At 39.7% G+C, this 20182-nt stretch overlaps 1 protein-coding gene and 1 non-coding gene across 4 annotated transcripts; both read left to right on the top strand.

Annotated features, from left to right (window-relative positions):
* Positions 1-7951: 7951 nt before the first annotated feature.
* Positions 7952-19110, top strand: EIF4G2 (eukaryotic translation initiation factor 4 gamma 2). Of its 3 annotated transcripts, none has more exons than XM_069471159.1 (22): positions 7952-8176; positions 9558-9684; positions 9980-10045; positions 10561-10701; positions 11525-11627; positions 12359-12490; positions 12604-12670; positions 12769-12920; positions 13280-13390; positions 13586-13669; positions 13759-13857; positions 14111-14252; positions 14346-14506; positions 14877-14990; positions 15563-15688; positions 15837-15941; positions 16037-16252; positions 16336-16594; positions 16917-17121; positions 17262-17473; positions 17557-17678; positions 18709-19110. In XM_069471159.1, exons 8-22 carry the CDS (start codon positions 12837-12839, stop codon positions 18772-18774), a joined length of 2106 nt encoding a protein of 701 aa, XP_069327260.1. In that variant the 5' UTR covers positions 7952-8176; positions 9558-9684; positions 9980-10045; positions 10561-10701; positions 11525-11627; positions 12359-12490; positions 12604-12670; positions 12769-12836; the 3' UTR covers positions 18775-19110. The 3 variants fall into 3 exon arrangements, with proteins under 3 accessions (XP_069327260.1, XP_069327262.1, XP_069327261.1); XM_069471160.1 differs by lacking the exon at positions 7952-8176 and adding an exon at positions 8905-9365; XM_069471161.1 differs by lacking the exon at positions 14877-14990.
* Positions 15043-15184, top strand: LOC138385649 (small nucleolar RNA SNORD97). Its single transcript, XR_011233861.1, has one exon. It is a non-coding gene; the product is annotated as a small nucleolar RNA SNORD97 (small nucleolar RNA).
* Positions 19111-20182: the final 1072 nt, after the last annotated feature.

Below are 20182 nucleotides of genomic sequence, written 5' to 3'. Positions count from 1 at the left end.
GGACTTTATCCTGGATTATCTCAGTATAATCATGTATATCGTATAAGAGAGAGACAGAGGGAGTTTTGTGATGCACAACACACACAAACACACAGAAGAAGGCAATGTGAAGACAGCAGCAGAGATGCAGCCATAAGCCAAGGAATGCCGACAGCCACCAGAAGCTGGAAGAGGCAAGAGATGGATTCTACTCTAGAGCTTCTGTAGGAAGTAGGAAGTGAGGCCCTGCCAACACCTTGATTTTGGACTTCTGACCTACAGAACTGTGAGAAAATAAATTTCTGTCGTTTTAAGCTACCCACTTTGGAGCAATTTGTTATGGCAGCCAAAGGTAACTAATGCAAGCACCTTACACATGCAAAAGTGATTTTAAAAAAAGAAATATCTCCATTATCATTATTCATGTAGCTGTTGGGAGGGGGGAGACTGGTGTATTTGGGAAAGTATGAGATTCTGCCACATATTAACTGAGTTATGTTGGAAAAGTTACCTAACATTCAATTTCCCTATATATAAAATGGGGGAAATGACACATCCCTAATTTGCCCCAAATGGTTTGAAGTAAGACTCAACTGAAAGAATGCATATTCCTATATCATATAAATATTATTGCCTCATATATGCCAGGAACTATTCTAAGCTCTTCATCGCTTGTTCTCCAACACATTGCCTACCCAGAAGCCAGTCATCTTTTAAAAATCTAAGGGACACAACATGGCAAGGTTCCTGCTGTCATTAAGCTTACATCGTAATGCAGTGAGCAGACAATATACAAGAAAGAATGCAAAATATCATTTCAGATAGCAAGTAGGACAATGAAAAAAATTAAGTGGGGCAATGTGATAGAGTGCCTAGAAAAAAGAACATTATTACATAGGGTAATCAGGGAAGGCTTTTCTAAACAGGTGGTCATTCAAGCTGAAATCTAAATTATTTTTAAAAATGCGTCCATGTAAAAAACTGAGATAAGAGTTTTGGGCAGTGGCACTTGAAAAAGAAGTAGCCATAGCTTTTGCACATTTGAGAAATAGAAAGCCTTGCATAAGCTTGACATATTTGATGAATAGAAAGGGGCCAGTTGACTGAAGTACAGAGATCAAGGGAACCATGGTAGGAGATGAGGTCAGAGTGATATTCAAGGGTCAGATCATGTAAGGTCATGTAGGCCATGAGAAGGAGTTTGGATTTTATTGTGGATATAATGTATATCCATGATCAGAGGGTTTTAGGCATGGTAATGACATTATCTGATTTGTATTTTTTCCCTTTTATTTATTTATTTTACTGTTCCCAGGATCAGCTAGAAATGATATATATATTTGTTTTGTTTTTGGTTTTTTTTGAGACAGCGTCTCACTATATCATCCAGGCTAGAGTGCAGTGGTGTCATCATAGTTCACTACAACCTCAAACTCCTGGTCTCAAGCAATCCTCCTGCCTCAGCCTCCCAAGTTGCTGGGGCTACAGGCTTGTGCCACCATGCCCAGCTGATTTATATTTTTAAAAGATGACTGGCTTCTGGGTAGAGACTGTATCGGAGAGCAAAAGATGAAGTTGAGGGACCAGTTCTAGAAGGCTACTGTAGTAATTCAGGCTAGAGATAATGGTGGTTGGATTAAGGTGATAGCAACGTAGATCAAAAGAAGTGGGCCAATTTAAGACATATTTTGGAGACAGAACCAATAGAACTTCTGATGGATTGGATATGGAAAATTAAAGACAGAAGAGCTAAGAATGATTCATAGGCTTTGGGCCTTAGCAACTGGCAGATGGTGAACAATGGAGGAAAAACTGGAACATGTTAAATTTGAAATGCCTATTAGATATTCAACGGGAAATTTCAGTAGGCAACTCAATATAGATGATATACATCTATGGCTTGCATGGGAGGAAGGGTGGATCAGAGATAGAGATATGAATTTGGAAATCATCATAATATAAATGGTATATAAAGTCATAGGATGAATGAATTACCTAGGAGAAAACTACTCAGAGGGAAAAAAATAAGGCCCAGAATAAATCCTTGGTAGTACATCAATATTTAGAGGTCAAGGTCAAGCAGAGGAGAAGAATCTAGTTCAGACTGAACTGAATTGATGAAGGAGCCAATTGAGGTAGGAGGAAATCCTGAAGAAAAATGAATGAATAATGTCAGCAAAATAATATGCACAAATATTTTCTCAGTTCCTGTGTGTGCAAAGAACTCCACTGGTAATACAAGAGGAGTACCCCATCTCAAGAATCTTATGATTTTGGAAGGTAGATAAAAATAAGCCCCATTTAAAAAATGAATTATATAGCCTTCTAACTGATCTCCCTATCTCCAGATTTGCCTTTCAATCCATTCTACACAAGCTGCAAGGTTAACTTCCTTGAAACAGCACTCTGATCAATGAAACTTTAAACGAAAACTGATCTAAGTTTGGATCAGCAAAAGAATTTTCTTTGTCGGTATAGTCAAGCCCCAAATCATCATTCTAGCACTCAAGGAAGGATGGCCGCAGCCTCATCTCCCATTATTTTCTTTATGAAACCTCATAGCACTTTTTTCTTGGTTGTTCAGTTTAGCATTGCTTCTACCCTTCTCTTCCTTTGTATGTAATTGGTGTGTTTATCTTTTCTTTGTCTAGGTTGTGAGCTCTTTGAAAACAAAGATTATGCCCAACCTCCTTGCCTAGCTGTTGGTATATTCACTAACTTTATTTTTTTTTCTGCCAAGTGGACAAAGACCACCAAATTTTAGTCCTATGTACTATACACCACTGGTGTTAGTCAAATCTCCATTTCTGATCACCCTTCCCCCCATGCAAGCTATACATGTATATTATCTATATTGAGTTGCCTACTGAAATTTCCCCTTGGATATCTAATAGGCATTTCTAATGTAACATGTTCCAAACAGTTTTTCCTCCATTGTTCACCATCTGCCAGTTGCTAAGGCAAAAACCTATGAATCATTCTTAGTTCTGTCTTTAATCTTCCATATCTAATCCATCAGAAGTTCCATTAGCTCTATCTCTGAAATACATCTTAACTAAATGGAGCAAAATTTGAGTACCATACAACTAGATTAGGGATAACCACAGGAATGAAGGAGTGATATACCTAGGAATAGGGAACTAATCTAAAGCCAGATGACAAGGGCCTTTTATGCCAAACTAAGGAGTTCCATTGTTATTCTGGTAGAGGAGAACTACTGAGGTTTTTGAGTAGGGCTCTTATCTACTCATCCTATGCTTCAGGAATGAATTGGTAGATGGAATAAATGAGGCTATCCTCAAAATTGCAAGCAATAGAGTATTAGTAGCAGTGAATTTTTAGGGGCAGCAATATCAGCCTTACTAGTGCCATGAAAGAAGATTGGGTATCTGGCCAACAGAAAAGGTAGAGTAGGAACAGAATATAAAGGGCTTGAAAGCCAGGCAAAAGCATATGAACTGGGATTGTTGGGTTCTAATGCCTGTTTCCCTACTTGGGGAAAGTCCTTTATCTTTTCTATAACCCAGTTTCCTTTTCCTAGGTTTTACTTCAGCTGTAAATATTATAATTTTCTATAATACTCTGCACTAAAGTGGTTCTCAAAACTTGACTGCACATTGGAATCACCTAGAGACCTTTAAAAGCTATCAGTGGCTGGATCCCACTCCCAGAGATTCAGTTTTATCTGGTTCAGTTGGATGCAGCCTGGACATTGAGATATTTAAAAGGCCCCAGGTGATTCTAATGTGCAGCCAAGGTTGAGATCAAATGATATATATATTTTTTTTTTTTTTTTGAGACAGAGTCTCACTCTGTTGCCCAGGCTAGAGTGAGTGCCGTGGCCAAATGATATATTAAATAGAAAATACTGAAGCACTAAGATTCTTAAGCATGGTAATGATATGTTTAAAAGTGTTTTAAGCAAGCCTAACACGAATATACAGACTAAAAGGAGAAGAGTGTAGAAGACCAACTAGAATTTTTCAATATTTCAGAAGAAAAATATGCTAAGGCCTAGATTAGCATATACACAATGATGTTGCAGGGAAGAAGATGCATGCAAGAAACGTTTAGAGAGAAGTAACACCAGGACTCAGTAACTGATTGAATATTAAACCTGATCAAAAGGAAAGAGAAAATGTACAGTCAAGTTTCTAGCATAGAAGAATAGTGGGATCCTTAGCAAAACAAATAGTTCGAAATAGGTGGTTTATCAATATTATTGATAATATGGAAACTAACATTAACTGCTATGTCAGGGTCTATGCTATGTGCTTATCTCATTTGATCTTTACAACTCTATAAATACTGTTGTCATGCCCATTTTACAGATTTAGAAACTGAAGGAGAGAGAGCAATTAAATAACTTGCCCAGGCTGGGCACGGTGGCTCACACCTATAATCCTAGCACTCTGGGAAGCAGAGGTGGGAGGACCACTCAAGCTCAGGAGTTCGAGACCAGCCTGAGCAACACTGAGACCCGCCCCCATCTCTACTAAAACAGAAAAAATTAGCCAGGCGTGGTAGCCCATGCCTGTAGTCCCAGCTACTCGGGAGATTCAGGAGACTGAGGCAGGAGGATTGCTTGAGCCCAGGAGTTTGAAGTTACTGTGAACCAGGGTCACCACGGCACTCTAGCCCAGGCAACAGAGCAAGACTCTGTTTCTAAATAAATAGATAAATAACTTGCTGAAAGTTTCACAGTAAGTGGTAGAGAAGATATTTGAACTCACCTGGTCTAACTCCTTTTCCTTATAATAAATTTCCTTAATAAATCTGTTGAGTTTGAACAAACAACTTTAAACAGCAAAATGGCTGGAGGGGCCAGACTGGAACATAAATGAGTGAACTAAGTGAGATTTAACTGTGGAGAAATTAAGAGAAAACACCTAGAGGCAGTCCTACTCGGCTATACTTGAATGTTGCCCTATAAGAATTTCAGGCACAGTATTACCTATTTTAAGATTTTTCATGAAAAGTTGGAAATCTGGATTTGTATATAAAATCTCATAATATTTGAATTCAACTAATTCAAATGTCAAAACTACTGTGTGGCCCAAACTAAATATGGCTGCAAGTCTGCATCTCTGATCAATAAACTGTTGGAAGTTCAGAATTGGATTTAAAATGAGATATCTTGCCTGGAGATGTAGGATTAGGGAATCTTTAAGCACAGAAAGGATAGCAGATGCTCCAGGAGTAGTACGTGATAGAATAATAACTAGCATTTAACATTAGTTAAAATAATGCAAAAATGTATGAGTTAACAAGTCAGTCAAGACTCTTAAGAGTTTTTTAGTCTTATAAACTGATAAAATAGAAACTTATAAACTGCTGAAATAGAAGTGTAAAACTAGAAGGTTTAAGTGGGTATATTCAAATTCAATTTTCTGCGAACTAAAAGCTAAATTCTAGACAATGACTTGAATTTTCATGTCCATAATGTGATGCAAACATTGCAAAATTATGAAATGTTTATTTCTCCCACTGATTGGACGGTAATTGAGAGGATGTATTTTATGAATATTTTTATTTTTCCTCCCTGGGGTTACTCCCTCTCAGGCCAGTTTCTCACGTACACTCATACCTGCAAAGCCCATAGCAGAGGGAGGGGTTCACCATTAGCAAAGATTAAATAACACTTTTTAAATTTTTAATTATTGAATTTCAAGTTTCTTAATTATAAGAACATTCAGCTTTTAGAGTTAGGTGAATATTCTCTTTGAAGTCTAGGCCAGAGTAATGGGGTTTTTTTTTTTGTTTTTTTTTTGAGACAGAGTCTCACTGTGTTGCCCAGGCTAGAGTGAGTGCCGTGGCGTTAGCCTAGCTCACAGCAACCTCAAACTCCTGAGCTCAAGCGATCCTCCTGTCTCAGCCTCCCGAGTAGCTGGGACTACAGGCATGCACCACCATGCCCGGCTAATTTTTTCTATATATATTTTTAGCTGTCCATATAATTTCTTTCTATTTTTAGTAGAGATGGGGTCTCGCTCTTGCTCAGGCTGGTCTCGAACTTCTGAGTTCAAACGATCCGCCCACCTCGGCCTCCCAGAGTGCTAGGATTACAGGCGTGAGCCACCGCGCCCGGCCGAGTAATGGGTTTTTTAAAAAAATTTTTTTTTTATTTCCTTCCTCGTGCCACCTTGTCTAAGATAGAGTTTTTGAACTCCACTCTTCCTATAAGACTAATGTATTCATTATCAGACATAAGGAATGTAAACCACTTATGTAAAAATATTACATATATTAAAGCATTTTTGCAATTTGTAAAGCCCTACAGAAATTAGAAAGAAACATTATTCTGTTGTTATCTTGAAGCTAGAAGAGTCCTGAAATTACAATGTAAAACCTTTTGTATTTGAAACAAAATTTGTACCTTTCCCAAAAATAATCATTTCCTTTTTTAAAAAAACATGTAACTAACTCCAAGAGTGAGAATAAATTTTCTAGTTCTTAAAAATAAAGTTCAAGTGAAATTGATTTAGTAGCAATAATTGTAGTAATAATCAGGTGGGGGAATGATCAATCAATTCCAGCATCTTTAGGCAAAGACTTAAAAATGTTGGAATTGTGTTAGAAACCTTCAGAGTCACACCATATCCTTCTATTATCAGATTTAAATGTCCTAGGAAAAACTATGCAACTTTCCTGAAAATTGTCTCAAGGACTAGGTGATTTCAACACCAAGAGCTGTTTTGACATGTCAAACTTAAGTTTCAATCTTTGAAAATCATGCCCTTCATTGAAGACTTTCTTTAAAAGTCAAGCATGTTAAAACACACACACATACACTTTCTTGCTCTTGATTATACATTGTATCAAGAACAGTATGTTCAAAATGGAGATGGGGACATTTCTGTTAAGTATATGCAAACATGACTCCATTTTTTGTACTAAAAACGGCGCAAACGATGGAACACAGTATCTATCCTTTAAAATATTACCTGAGAAGTATAAATAGTTTGACTTGCGGCTTAGAAAAGCCTAATCCTACTTCCTATGATGGACCTTACATAAAATGAAAATACACAGCTGACAATGTTTAACGTGCTCTTTAAAAAAAAGAAAGAACAAACAAAACCCAGGAGCTAGCAATTTAAAATCCACCAAACGCCCGCGCTCTGCAAACACTTCTTCCAAAGAAGTCTAGCATATTCTGAGTATTCCTCGGTGACCGCTGGCCGGACATTCCTTTGGGGGAAACTGTTTCTAGTGTGAGGTACAAAGACAGACACTAAGCCCCTTCCTTTCATTCACCCTGCAGGAGGTGGATCAGTAAGGAGCTGAGTGAAGCTTCTTTTTCGCTTTGGGGCTCTCGTCTTTGCTCCTCAACCCTACTCTCTCGGTTCCCTCACCCTGAGGCTGGCCAAGCCAAGGACCTGCAGACAGGTAGTGATTCCCGGCGCTGCGCCCCGGGGGCGCCAGGCCTCAGCCCAACAGGCCAGTCCCAGGGAGCCCCAGGCACGCGACAGGCAATCACAGCTCCGTGGGGGCGCCAGGAAAATCAGTGCTCTGACACGCCACGGACGGAGGTCGGGTAACGTAGCAAAAGGGCGCGTTTTCTTCCCAAATTCCCGGTGGAGAAAACGAGGTAGAGGGAGAAGGGGTTTGGAGAACTCAAGCACGGGGTACAGACTCAGGGAACAAAGAGACTGTGGAGGAAGACGAAGCAGGCACTCCAACGCAGACTCAAAGGGGCTCTCTGACTTTACGCAAGCGGCCCGAAGCTTGACAGCTCTCAGCTTCCCTTACGCCACTGGCTTGGCCTCAGAGCCTTCGCGAATATGGCTTTGCGCACTGCGGCGGGGCTGCGCCGCAACCGAGCTTGGCCCTGTGGCTCCTCCCCGCCGCCCTGCGCGGATTGGTGGCGGACGACAGCCAGGCTGCTGATTGGGCGGCGAAGGAGCCATTCGGGGCGGCTCTGGTGGGTTCGGCTGCCCTAGAGTGATAAGTTCGGCTTCAGACACGCCTTAGCGCCAGCAGCGAGTCGGAGCTCTATGGAGGTGGCAGCGGTTACCGGGTGGTGGCTGCAGCAGTGACTCCTCTGAGCTGAGAGTTTCCAGCCGTCCCCGATTCCTTCCTCCCCCTTCCCTCCCCCTTTTTTGTTTTCCGTTCCCCTTTCCCCTCCCTTCCCCATCCCCGACGACCGGATCCTGAGGAGGCAGCTGCGGTAGCAGCTGCTGAGTTCTCGGTGAAGGTGAGTGGAGACGCCGCCGCAGCTGCCGCCGCCGCCGCCGCCGAGCGGAGCGCTCTAAAATGGCCGCCGTCCCTGGCCGCTTCTTTTTCAGCGGTACAAAATGGCGGCCGCAGGCGGAGCCGGGTGGGGCGACCCTTTTTTCGCGTTTCGTCTGCACTTCAGGCACCTGGAAAGTCTTGGTCTTTGTTCTCCCTTCACGCTGCTTACGGAGTAGAAGGGAAAGTGCGGCCTTGGCCCGGCCGCCGTCCAGCCATGGCTGGGTGGCCGTCCCCTGCGGGGCCGAGGCCGTGGCGGACCAAGGCGCGGGGGTGCCCGGAGCGCGAGGGAGCGTGGCGGGGGCCACGCGCGCCGCGACGGGAGGGACGCGGGTCGGCGGGGAGGGCCCGGCCGTTGGCGCGGGACCAGCGAAGCGCAGGAGTCCCGGAGCCCGGCCTCCAGGCGAGGAGGAGGTGTGTGGGGCCCGGTAGCGGCGGGGCTGCGTTTCGTGGGGAGGGAGGAGAGAGTGAGAGTTTCTGCCCCTTTTGTCAGTCTAGGAAGCAATGGCGAGGCCGCTGTCAGACCCGGGGGGATTTATGGGGTGGGAGGGGGCCGGCTTGGAGGCGGCCGGTGGGCAGGAGGCCGCCTTCCTGCCTGGAGAACAAAGAGCCAGGCGCTGGGCTGGCGGGGGCGGCCTCTGCTGCTCCTCCCCGCCGAGGGACCTGCGGCCTCGTGGGGCGGCTGTCGGAAGCACTTCCCTAACTCGAGCCTGGGTGGGAGGCATCCATCGCTCTTTTGTTCCCAGGAAGGGAAAAACGGGGTGGAGGTTCCTGCTGCCATGTTGTGGTCCCGGTCTTCCGCCTGCCTTGGTGCCAGCCGCTGCACACTCAAGCCCCTCTCTTGCTTGTCTCTACAAGCTGTCCATGGAGAGCGGTTACAAGGATGGAGAGTGGAGGAAACCACTGAACAGTCTTCAGTGATACCTTATCCACTCTGATGGCCTCATCGTTGAGGCAGTAAAAATTAGGGGAGACATTTTTCACATGATACTGCCCGTGTCGATAGAGTTAGATTTTTGTTTGTATTGAGCTCAGTGCTCAGTTTTAAAGGCGGTAGAGTGTGGCTTTTTCAGATTTGTTCTTAAAAGTTTGAGATGTTCTTGCATTTCTATGAAGGCTGTTCTTTGCATCTTTGAACACTAGGGAATTTCTAGGTGGCTAAACAAAATGAAATTTTATTGTCTGTCTGTGTTTTGAGTACATTTTAGTTTATTCTTAGGAGATCTGCAATGCAGTGAAAGTTCAATCAACTGCAGTGCCAGGATCTGATATAAATCATAATTGAATGAAGGTTTGTAGATCTCTATGTTAGCAGTATCTAATTTTGGTGCTCTTTCTCATTCTAGGTTTTTCATTTCTCCCATACCCTCCCCTCCCCACCCCATCCAATAATATTATTCTTTTGAAGATTCTTCGTTGTCAAGCCGCCAAAGTGGAGAGTGCGATTGCAGAAGGGGGTGCTTCTCGTTTCAGGTATACATAAATTTAATTTTGGGAGTCCTTTTGAAAAGGTCGGTCCTAAAACCAAGAGTCACCAGGCCAAGTAATTCTTAATGGGCTGCGATTTCAATTTTTAAAGTTCTTAAATTTTCGCTGGCAGTCTTCATAAATAATTGCCATCTGACAAATGGAATCACTTGTTTGGCTTTCCTTTAGGCCCAAGTTCAGTCTTCATTTGTGGTGTGATATCTAAAATACAAAATAAAGAAACCCTTTATTCGAGTGACATGTAAGTGGAGTATAGTAAAAAAAAATTTCTTTTAAATAGTGCTTCTTCGGGCGGAGGAGGAAGTAGGGGTGCACCTCAGCACTATCCCAAGACTGCTGGCAACAGGTATGGTAAACAAGTAAAAACAATGTGTTTTATGAATAGTAGATTTAAGTTAAAAGTTTTCCCCATAGACGACAGTATAGTTGTGGCAATAGATTATTAGGAATCCTAGTCTTAAGGGGCACAGTTTTTGATAGATATCCAAAATACAAAATATCAACTTGGTTATTCCTTAGCCATATCGTCTAATATAAGTTGGGGCCCTCAAATTGTTACTTTTTTCCTCTTATTCTTGGGATTATTTTTACTGATTTTATTTCTGAAATCAGTTATTACCTCTACCAATTGGTTATTGAGTAAAGTGGTGTGCATGCAGCACGGTCATAAGACGTTAGAAAGTGTTGATTCTCAAGATGTGGTCCCTGGACCCACAGCATTGGCGTCACATGGGAATCTTTACTAGAAATGCAAATTCTCAGGCTCCACCCCAAACCTACTAAAGCAGAAACTGGGGGTGGGCCCAGCAGTCTGTTTTAGCAAGCCCTTCAGGTGATTCTGATACTACTGTTTATAATCAGCGAGTTCCTGGGGAAAACCCCAGGGCAAAACGCTCAGAAATGGATTCCTGCACGAAGCACTAGACGAGATGACAACTCCGCAGCAAACAACTCCGCAAATGAAAAAGAACGACATGATGCAATCTTCAGGAAAGTAAGAGGGTAAGTTTCAAAGACTGTTTTACTAAAAGGAGGGAAGAAATATGAATTAGCTGTATTTCTCCAGTCTAAGAATTATCTTAAAACTGAAGAGCTGCACATCAGTATTTTGGGGCTTACAGTTGCTTTCCACCATTGGGTTATAATCCACAAGCCTATTGTACTGGCACTTCCCCTGGCTTGGTTATCTAACCTGTCAAAGCATGGGATATAATGGTCTAGCCTTGATAATGAGGCACTTTGAGCTTCGAAAAAGTGAGGAAAGGCCGGGCGCGGTGGCTCACGCCTGTAATCCTAGCACTCTGGGAGGCCGAGGCGGGTGGATTGCTCAAGGTCAGGAGTTCGAGACCAGCCTGAGCGAGACTCCGTCTCTACTAAAAATAGAAAGACATTATATGGACACCTAAAAATCTATATAGAAAAAATTAGCCGGGCATAGTGGCGCATGCCTGTAGTCCCAGCTACTCGGGAGGCTGAGGCAGTAGGATCGCTTAAGCCCAGGAGTTTGAGGTTGCTGTGAGCTAAGCTGACGCCACGGCACTCACTCTAGCCTGGGCAACAAAGTGAGACTCTGTCTCAACAAAAAAAAAAAAAAAAGAAAAAGTGAGGAAAGTTTCTTGTCAAACAGCTGTGTACTCCCAGTCTGGAACAGGTGTTATCAAAATAATGGGTTTATTTCAACATCCCTTTGGTTAGATGAGTAAGAAGACATGTCTTGATATTAAAGGTAGCAAGTAGAAGGAAAAAATCAACGTAATTTAAGAGTTGTTTTTCAACTCAATTTTGTGTATTGTCTGACACTTAAAATGGGATTTCTTTTTCCCAGCATACTAAATAAGCTTACTCCTGAGAAGTTTGACAAGCTATGCCTTGAGCTCCTCAATGTGGGTGTAGAGTCTAAACTCATCCTTAAAGGGGTCATACTGCTGGTAAGTTTTAAATGTTGGCTTAACTCAAAGGGGGGAGGAAACTAACAAACTTAAATTTTGTTGTTTTTTTCTTTTTTTTTACACTTCCATTATTGCTTAAAACCCTGAGATGTGAGCTAGATACGTCTATGTTTTTGAATACTGATAGTTATAAAAACAGAACCACTAACTTTTAATAGCATCAGATTTAAGAGGTGAATTTTAAGTTCATACTATACTTTTTTTTAAGAGTTAAATGAGGCCAAATAGCAAACTATTTGTTTTCTTTTTGTAGAGAACACCATATTTTGGTCTTGAAAAGGAATTGTATGACAGTTGATAAAAGATTCCAGTGTCTTTTTAAAAAGTTTTGCTATCCAAGATGTTTTCTAACACCTGGGGGAGGGATGTTGACTAGATGAGATGTATAACTGGGACATTTTTGGGATACTGTAATGGCTAATTGTATTTTTCCAGTCTGTGCCCTAAGCACTTAACTTGTATTACCTAAATTAGTTTACACAATAAATTTTAAAATAGAAGTGTCTTATTTCCAAATTTCAGATGAGATATAAAGAACTGTCAAAGTTGATAAGAAATTTGTCATGAAATTTAAGATCCTTAAGACTACAAGAAAGTATTAAGTTACAAAGGAAGAGTTCTTTGAAAAAATTTTCGTATTTAGTTTTTAAAAAAAGACATTTTTTGTTATAGCAGCACAAAAAAATTTAAAAAATGACATTTTTCTGTAGATTGTGGACAAAGCGCTAGAAGAGCCAAAGTATAGCTCACTGTATGCTCAGCTATGTCTGCGATTGGCAGAAGATGCACCAAACTTTGATGGCCCAGCAGCAGAGGGTCAACCAGGACAGAAGCAAAGCACAGTAAGTGGTAGTTTTTGTTTGTTTTATTTATTTTTACACCTACTCTGTATCGTTTGCTTGTTTTAAAGTTGATTTGAAAGAATTAAAGTTTGGCAAATGTCTTACGTTTGCAGACATTCAGACGCCTCCTGATTTCCAAATTACAAGATGAATTTGAAAACCGAACCAGAAATGTTGATGGTGAGACTTTCTATTAATACTAAGTAGTACTGTGTATTTTCAGCTAAATTCTAAATGTTGACTTTGGTGTTCTGTTTTGTTTTGTTTTTTTCTCCAAGTCTATGATAAGCGTGAAAATCCCCTCCTCCCCGAGGAGGAGGAACAGAGAGCCATTGCTAAGATCAAGATGTTGGGGAACATCAAATTCATTGGAGAACTTGGCAAGCTTGATCTTATTCATGAATCTATCCTTCATAAGTGCATCAAAACAGTAAGTATGACTGGGAATTTAGACTTAGATGAATGTAATCGATGTGTACATCACTGAGGGAAATGAGTCGGTTGTCCATCTGAGTGGGTGTTGGCCAGTGGTCAGCAAAACTTAAAAAACGTTGATAGAACAGTATCTAATAAGGAAGTATGCAGTGTATCTTACAAAGTAAGGGTAGAACTGATTATACCTATGTTAAAATTGCTAAGTTTGGAGGGATTTTTTAAATACAGACCGGTAGAAAGCACTGTACTAGATGCTGTGAACTGAGTGAATGCAAATGTAAAAGAAAAGTACTACATCTAAACCAGAGTAACTGTAAAATATTGTCAGCACCTGGTATTTCTTTCTTTTGATAGCTTTTGGAAAAGAAGAAGAGAGTCCAACTCAAAGATATGGGAGAGGATTTGGAGTGCCTCTGTCAGATAATGAGGACAGTGGGACCTAGATTAGACCATGAACGAGCCAAGGTATGTATGTTGTGGAGAGAAGCGATATAAGCAGTTTGTCTTAACTTTGTATGATCAAGCAACTTATTTTTGTGATGTTATAGGGGATTGCTATATTTAGTCAATAACCTTGGTTTTAATCTAGAAGTCTTAAAAGCCTTAAATTTATACTTTTGCTTTAGCTCTTGCAGTTAATGTATTTTTCTCTTTTATCAGTCCTTAATGGATCAGTACTTTGCCCGAATGTGTTCCTTGATGTTAAGTAAGGAATTGCCAGCGAGGATTCGTTTCCTGCTGCAGGTAAAACTCATTTCTTTAAATGTGTTGGTAAACTGAGTTTTTTGTTTAGGAGTATTAAAATAAAATTTACATTATTTTTTAAATTAAAGGATACCGTAGAGTTGCGAGAACACCACTGGGTTCCTCGTAAGGCTTTTCTTGACAATGGACCAAAGACGATCAATCAAATCCGTCAAGATGCAGTAAAAGTAAGATAGTTTTTTTTTTTTTAATCAAGTGTTACTGTAGTAACACAGGATCCCCTATCCCCCTTAACACTTAAGACTGTCTCATCTTAACATGGAGCTTAATGTTTTTAGTGTCTTGTATGCCATTTTTGGAAGAAGCTATTTACAGAAATAATAATAGTCTATTGTAGAAGTTTTTGGTTTTCCCAGTATATAAATTTCAGTTTTAAGTAAAACAGTATACAGAGACAAAAGTTCTTGTTCATTTCTAAAGGATCTAGGAGTGTTTATTCCTGCTCCTATGGCTCAAGGGATGAGAAGTGACTTCTTTCTGGAGGGGCCATTCATGCCACCCAGGATGAAAATGGATAGGGACCCACTTGGAGGACTTGCTGATATGTTTGGACAAATGCCAGGTAATTTTGAACAAAGTGGTTTGTTCAAACTACAAAAATGAGCTTAGATTTTTAATTAGTAGAATTAAGAGTTGTCCATGTATGTATTTTAAGGTAGCGGAATTGGTACTGGTCCAGGAGTTATACAGGATAGATTTTCACCCACCATGGGACGTCATCGTTCAAATCAACTCTTCAATGGCCATGGGGGACACATCATGCCTCCCACGCAGTCGCAGTTCGGAGAGATGGGAGGCAAGTTTATGAAAAGCCAGGTAAAAAAAAAAATTTAAAAGTGTTCAGACAACAAAGTATTAAATTCTGTAATATATGTGATTTCATTTCCCTTTTTAAAAAATAAAACTTCTAGGGGTGTGTTTTTTTTTTTTTCCTAAACCACATTTACATCTGTGACAGTTATTTCAAACTGAGTGAATTGCTTATCCTTAAGATTAGTAAAGTATTAGTAAAATCACATCACTTTATTTGACAGGTTAGATTTTATTCTTCTCTGTTTCATCTTTTACTTTCTCTGGGCAATTCATTTGAGCTTTCCTATGGCTTGGCTCATCCCTTTGGTACTTGATTACCATAATTTGTGGACCCCCTTTTTATCTAGACTTTCTCTCTCCCTTTCTGAAATAGGGGCTAAGCCAGCTCTACCATAACCAGAGTCAGGGACTCTTATCCCAGCTGCAAGGACAGTCGAAGGATATGCCACCTCGGTTTTCTAAGAAAGGACAGCTTAATGCAGATGAGGTACATTTGCCTATGTTATTTATATACCATAGTTTGTCAATTCAGAAATTTATTGCCCGATGATTATAAAAAGACGTGTTATTAAGAGGACTAATGCTGGAATTCTTCACCCTTTTCTCTCTTTTTCTGTACTACTTTTTCTTGCTTTGGATATCCAGTGTCCTATGAGCGAAGATTATGAGATATGAGGGCAAATCTCTTAAAGTCTTTATTAGTTAGAGCAAGGAAAATGGTTGTCAAGATATTGTTGCAGTTTCTCTGTAAGTAAGATGATTTAACTAAGACATTTTCTAAACTCTAAATTTGCTTTTTATTTGAATATTTTAGTCATGCTGATCCTAGGAGAATTCTCATAAATGCAAGATTTATAGCAGTTATCTTGTGGATCAGATCTTTGATTTTCTTGGCAGAAATTACACCTTTAAACTTTGTTAGTTTCTAGAGAAACTTATCCTCTAGATTCTATCATGTTTGTATAGAATTTTTAGGATGTTAGAATGTTATATTTAAAAATGTTAGCCAATTGCACGCTGTTAATCTGGATATCTGTTTTGATTTGTTTTCAATTCCAGATTAGTCTGAGGCCTGCTCAGTCGTTCCTAATGAATAAAAATCAAGTGCCAAAGCTTCAGCCCCAGATAACTATGATTCCTCCTAGTGCACAACCACCACGCACTCAAACACCACCGCTGGGACAGGTATGGACCATCAGGACATTTTCTGTGGTTCCAGTACGTTCTAAAGATGAGTGAAGACTTTGGTGTTCTCTTCCCTCTAATCTCACATGCTTCTTTAAAAAAAAAAAAAAAAATTAATAACCGTATCTGTAATGTTGCTTATTTTTAGACACCTCAGCTTGGTCTCAAAACTAATCCACCACTTATCCAGGAAAAGCCTGCCAAGACCAGCAAAAAGCCACCACCATCAAAGGAAGAACTACTTAAACTCACTGTAAGTTTTAAGTAATCCCATTTTAGTCTCTAATTTTTAGAGTATATTTGGGATAGAGAAAATGCTAAAGATAACTTTGATTGTGTTCTTTGCAGGAAACTGTCATGACTGAGTATCTGAATAGTGGAAATGCCAATGAGGCTGTCAATGGTGTAAGAGAAATGAGGGCTCCTAAACATTTCCTACCTGAGATGTTAAGCAAAGTAATCATCTTGTCACTAGATAGAAGTGATGAAGATAAAGAAAAAGCAAGTTCTTTGATCAGTTTACTCAAACAGGAAGGGATAGCCACAAGTGACAACTTCATGCAGGTAGAACATTTTCCTTATTCTGTGATAAGAATTCTTACCACTCAAATTTGAAAACTAATAAATTGTTGTCTATTTCTTCTAAGGCTTTCCTGAATGTATTGGACCAGTGCCCCAAACTGGAGGTTGACATCCCCTTGGTGAAATCATATTTAGCACAGTTTGCAGCTCGTGCCATCATTTCAGAGCTGGTGAGCATTTCAGAACTAGCTCAACCACTGGAAAGTGGCACCCATTTTCCTCTATTCTTACTTTGTCTTCAGCAATTGGCTAAATTACAAGATCGAGAATGGTTAACAGAACTTTTTCAACAAAGCAAGGTCAATATGCAGAAAATGCTCCCAGGTAAGAGAACGCTGATTTGTTTTTTTATTCTATATCTAGAGATTTCTAGTACTTCGGATTTAAAATTGGTCAGGCTGATTATTCTGTCCAGGTAATGATAAACATTACCATGGATAGATAATACCAATTTTATGAAGAGATAGTTATGATTTAACTATTATTTGATCCTTATGTTGAGAGTTTTCATTTGCTGGGTTGGTTCTTTATTCTTTTATGTAAATCTTGTGTACTTGGGAAATCATTCATAAAGCTCTATTCTCTAGACAGGTCAGCTGGGTAAAATGAACTATTTGATAATGCAGAAATGGCTTTGTCTCTTCAGAAATTGATCAGAATAAGGACCGCATGTTGGAGATATTGGAAGGAAAGGGACTGAGTTTCTTATTCCCACTCCTCAAATTGGAGAAGGAACTGTTGAAGCAAATAAAGTTGGATCCATCCCCTCAAACCATATATAAATGGATTAAAGATAACATCTCTCCCAAACTTCATGTAGATAAAGGATTTGTGAACATCTTAATGACTAGGTAAGATGAGTGATGTTCTACATAAAGTTATGTTTTATTTACAAGAAAATAAGTCTACATGGCCAGAAGACTAAGAGTTTTCTGTTTCTTGAGCTAGAAAAACTTACTTTTGGGTTCTAACAAGGCCTCTTTCTGTCCAGCTTCTTACAGTATATTTCTAGTGAAGTAAACCCACCCAGCGATGAAACAGATTCTTCCTCTGCTCCTTCCAAAGAACAGTTAGAGCAGGAAAAACAACTGCTTCTTTCTTTCAAGCCAGTAATGCAGAAATTTCTTCATGATCATGTTGATCTACAAGTCAGTGCCCTGTATGCTCTTCAGGTGCACTGCTACAACAGCAACTTCCCAAAAGGTGAGGGCACCATTACCTAAGAATGATGAGTGTGGAACAGTTCGGCAGCACACTAAATAATGGGGTTACATTTTGTTTTTTAGGCATGTTACTCCGCTTTTTTGTGCACTTCTATGACATGGAAATTATTGAAGAAGAAGCTTTCTTGGCTTGGAAAGAAGATATAACCCAAGAGTTTCCAGGGAAAGGCAAGGCTTTGTTCCAGGTAAATCTTACATAAAAAATTTGGTCTGCTTATTTCAATTTGTTTATTACTTCAGATGAAAAACCTTCTTTTTAAAGGCTCTGAAATAAGGTGAGATAATGCTAATTAGTAGTTTGTCTTCACCCATATATCATTCTGCACTGTTTGAAACTATGGTTAATTAAGTAGGCAGTTAGCAAAATGTAATGCTATGAAATATAAAGTCATGTTGCAATTCTGGTTGTAAGATGTTAAATTAGAGGTAGCTAACATTTTGGGGAGTAAATTTACTTAGTAGATTGGGCAATTGTGCGTGTTTGGATTTAAGTGTTTTAAAAAACTTTAGTATAAAGAGATTGCTTCTAATTTCTCACAGTTTAATTTTCTATCATGAACTGGAATTAAAGTCCTAGGGGAAGAACATACATCAGTGCAACCTGAAATCAGTGTATATTAATTACCTGGAGAGAGTAGTTAAAAGTAAAAGTTGGTTCTAGGCCTGATTGCAAAGATTCTGATTTAGTAAGCATGTGGTACACATTCCAGATGATTCTCCTGTTTTCCAGAGGAACCAGGCTTTGAGAAACATGGTCATTTTACCTTTACTCCTCCTATGGTATACAAATTAGGTTCATGAGGGTCATCCTTACAGCATTTACCCCTGTCCTTGGAGAATCTGATCTAGTAGTTTTGAGGTGGGACTAGAAGTATCCTTTTTAGAAACACCCTACATACACATACTTGCTAATAACGTGCTTAGGCTTGGAGGAGCTGTTGTCCTAGACTAAAATAATTCTGAAATGTTAACTGGAAAAGTGTCGAAGAATGAAACAAGCTAACTGGCCATAAACAGCTTTTATGTTATCCCAGATCCAAATAAACCATTCTTTGTGTAAACTACTACATTTGCAGCATGTTCTGAGGTTGTGTTAAGAATTATGTGGTACAACTTAAAATTTTTGTCCTTGGATGGAATTGTAGTTATATCAAGCCCCAAACTTTGAGTTTCATTTTCTGTTAAGTACTTTAAGTTAACAAATCTAATTCACAGGTGAATCAGTGGCTAACCTGGCTAGAAACTGCTGAAGAAGAAGAATCGGAGGAAGAAGCTGACTAAAGAACCAGCCAAAGCCTTAAATTGTGCAAAACATACTGTTGCTATGATGTAACTGCATTTGACCTAACCACTGCGAAAATTCATTCCGCTGTAATGTTTTCACGATATTTAAAGCAGAAGCACGTCAGTTAGGATTTCCTTCTGCATAAGGTTTTTTTGTAGTGTAATGTCTTAATCATAGTCTACCATCAAATATTTTAGGAGTATCTTTAATGTTTAGATAGTATATTAGCAGCATGCAATAATTACATCATAAGTTCTCAAGCAGAGGCAGTCTATTGCAAGGACCTTCTTTGCTGCCAGTTATCATAGGCTGTTTTAAGTTAGAAAACTGAATAGCAACACTGAATACTGTAGAAATGCACTTTGCTCAGTAATACTTGAGTTGTTGCAATATTTGATTATCCATTTGGTTGTTACAGAAAAAATTCTTAACTGTAATTGATGGTTGTTGCCGTAATAGTATATTGCCTGTATTTCTACCTCTAGTAATGGGCTTTATGTGCTAGATTTTAATATCCTTGAGCCTGGGCAAGTGCACAAGTCTTTTTAAAAAGAAACATGGTTTACTTGCACAAAACTGATCAGTTTTGAGAGATCGTTAATGCCCTTGAAGTGGTTTTTGTGGGTGTGAAAAAAAAATGGTGAGAATTTGAATTGGTCCCTCTTATTATAGTATTGAAATTAAGTCTACTTAATTTATCAAGTCATGTTCATGCCCTGATTTTATATACTTGTATCTATCAATAAACATTGTGATACTTGATGTAATTGTATGTGACTGAAAAGAGCTTCCACAATTTATGGAGAGAGAATTACTAGCTTTTGTTTTGAGGTATAGGAAATTAGTCTTAGTTTGAAGATTTTAAGACTTTTAAATTCTTAAACTCCCTTTTCATCACGTAAGATTTAAGGTTATTCCTCAGGTTACTAGAAGTAAACAATGTGAGTAATTTCTATAATCTACAAAGATAAGTCTCATGAATTTGCAACATTGCATAGCAAAAAAAAAACTTGATGACATTTGTATCATACTAAAATACAGGGTGATCTCTAGACAAGCATAGCCATCTTGCAGGAATCATTCTAAATAGCTGCCCCTGAATTTCCAGGGAGATGGCCTGTTCTCTCTCAAGAAGTACTGGTGTCCCAGTAAAATTATCTGGATTCTTGATGCAACTAAAGCTCTGCATGGAGGTGAATATATTTTCAGAAGCCACTTAAAGGGAATTTGCACCACAACCCCTTGCTGACCAGATGTCCCCTCTGGAATATCTTGATGATCCTAGGTTTACTCAGCTAACATTGGCTTGGATAAGGGCTCTTGAGAAAGAGTGCTACTGGAGGTCCTGGTTGATGTCTTAACACCTAAGCAACCTGTTCTTGGTGGCTAGGGGCAACGCTCAAG

Source organism: Eulemur rufifrons, chromosome 6, assembly GCF_041146395.1.
Source record: "Eulemur rufifrons isolate Redbay chromosome 6, OSU_ERuf_1, whole genome shotgun sequence".
NCBI lineage: Eukaryota > Metazoa > Chordata > Mammalia > Primates > Lemuridae > Eulemur > Eulemur rufifrons.
This window is presented reverse-complemented; position numbering and strand designations above follow the sequence as displayed.

Excerpts from the sequence above, each read along its gene's own strand:
- EIF4G2 (XM_069471159.1), top strand. The coding sequence starts at position 12,837 with ATGTTGGGGAACATCAAATTCATTGGAGAACTTGGCAAGCTTGATCTT. Across the intron at positions 13,858-14,110 it reads TCCGTCAAGATGCAGTAAAA|GATCTAGGAGTGTTTATTCC; the intron begins GTAAGATAGTTT and ends TCATTTCTAAAG. Across the intron at positions 17,474-17,556 it reads CAACAGCAACTTCCCAAAAG|GCATGTTACTCCGCTTTTTT; the intron begins GTGAGGGCACCA and ends TTTGTTTTTTAG.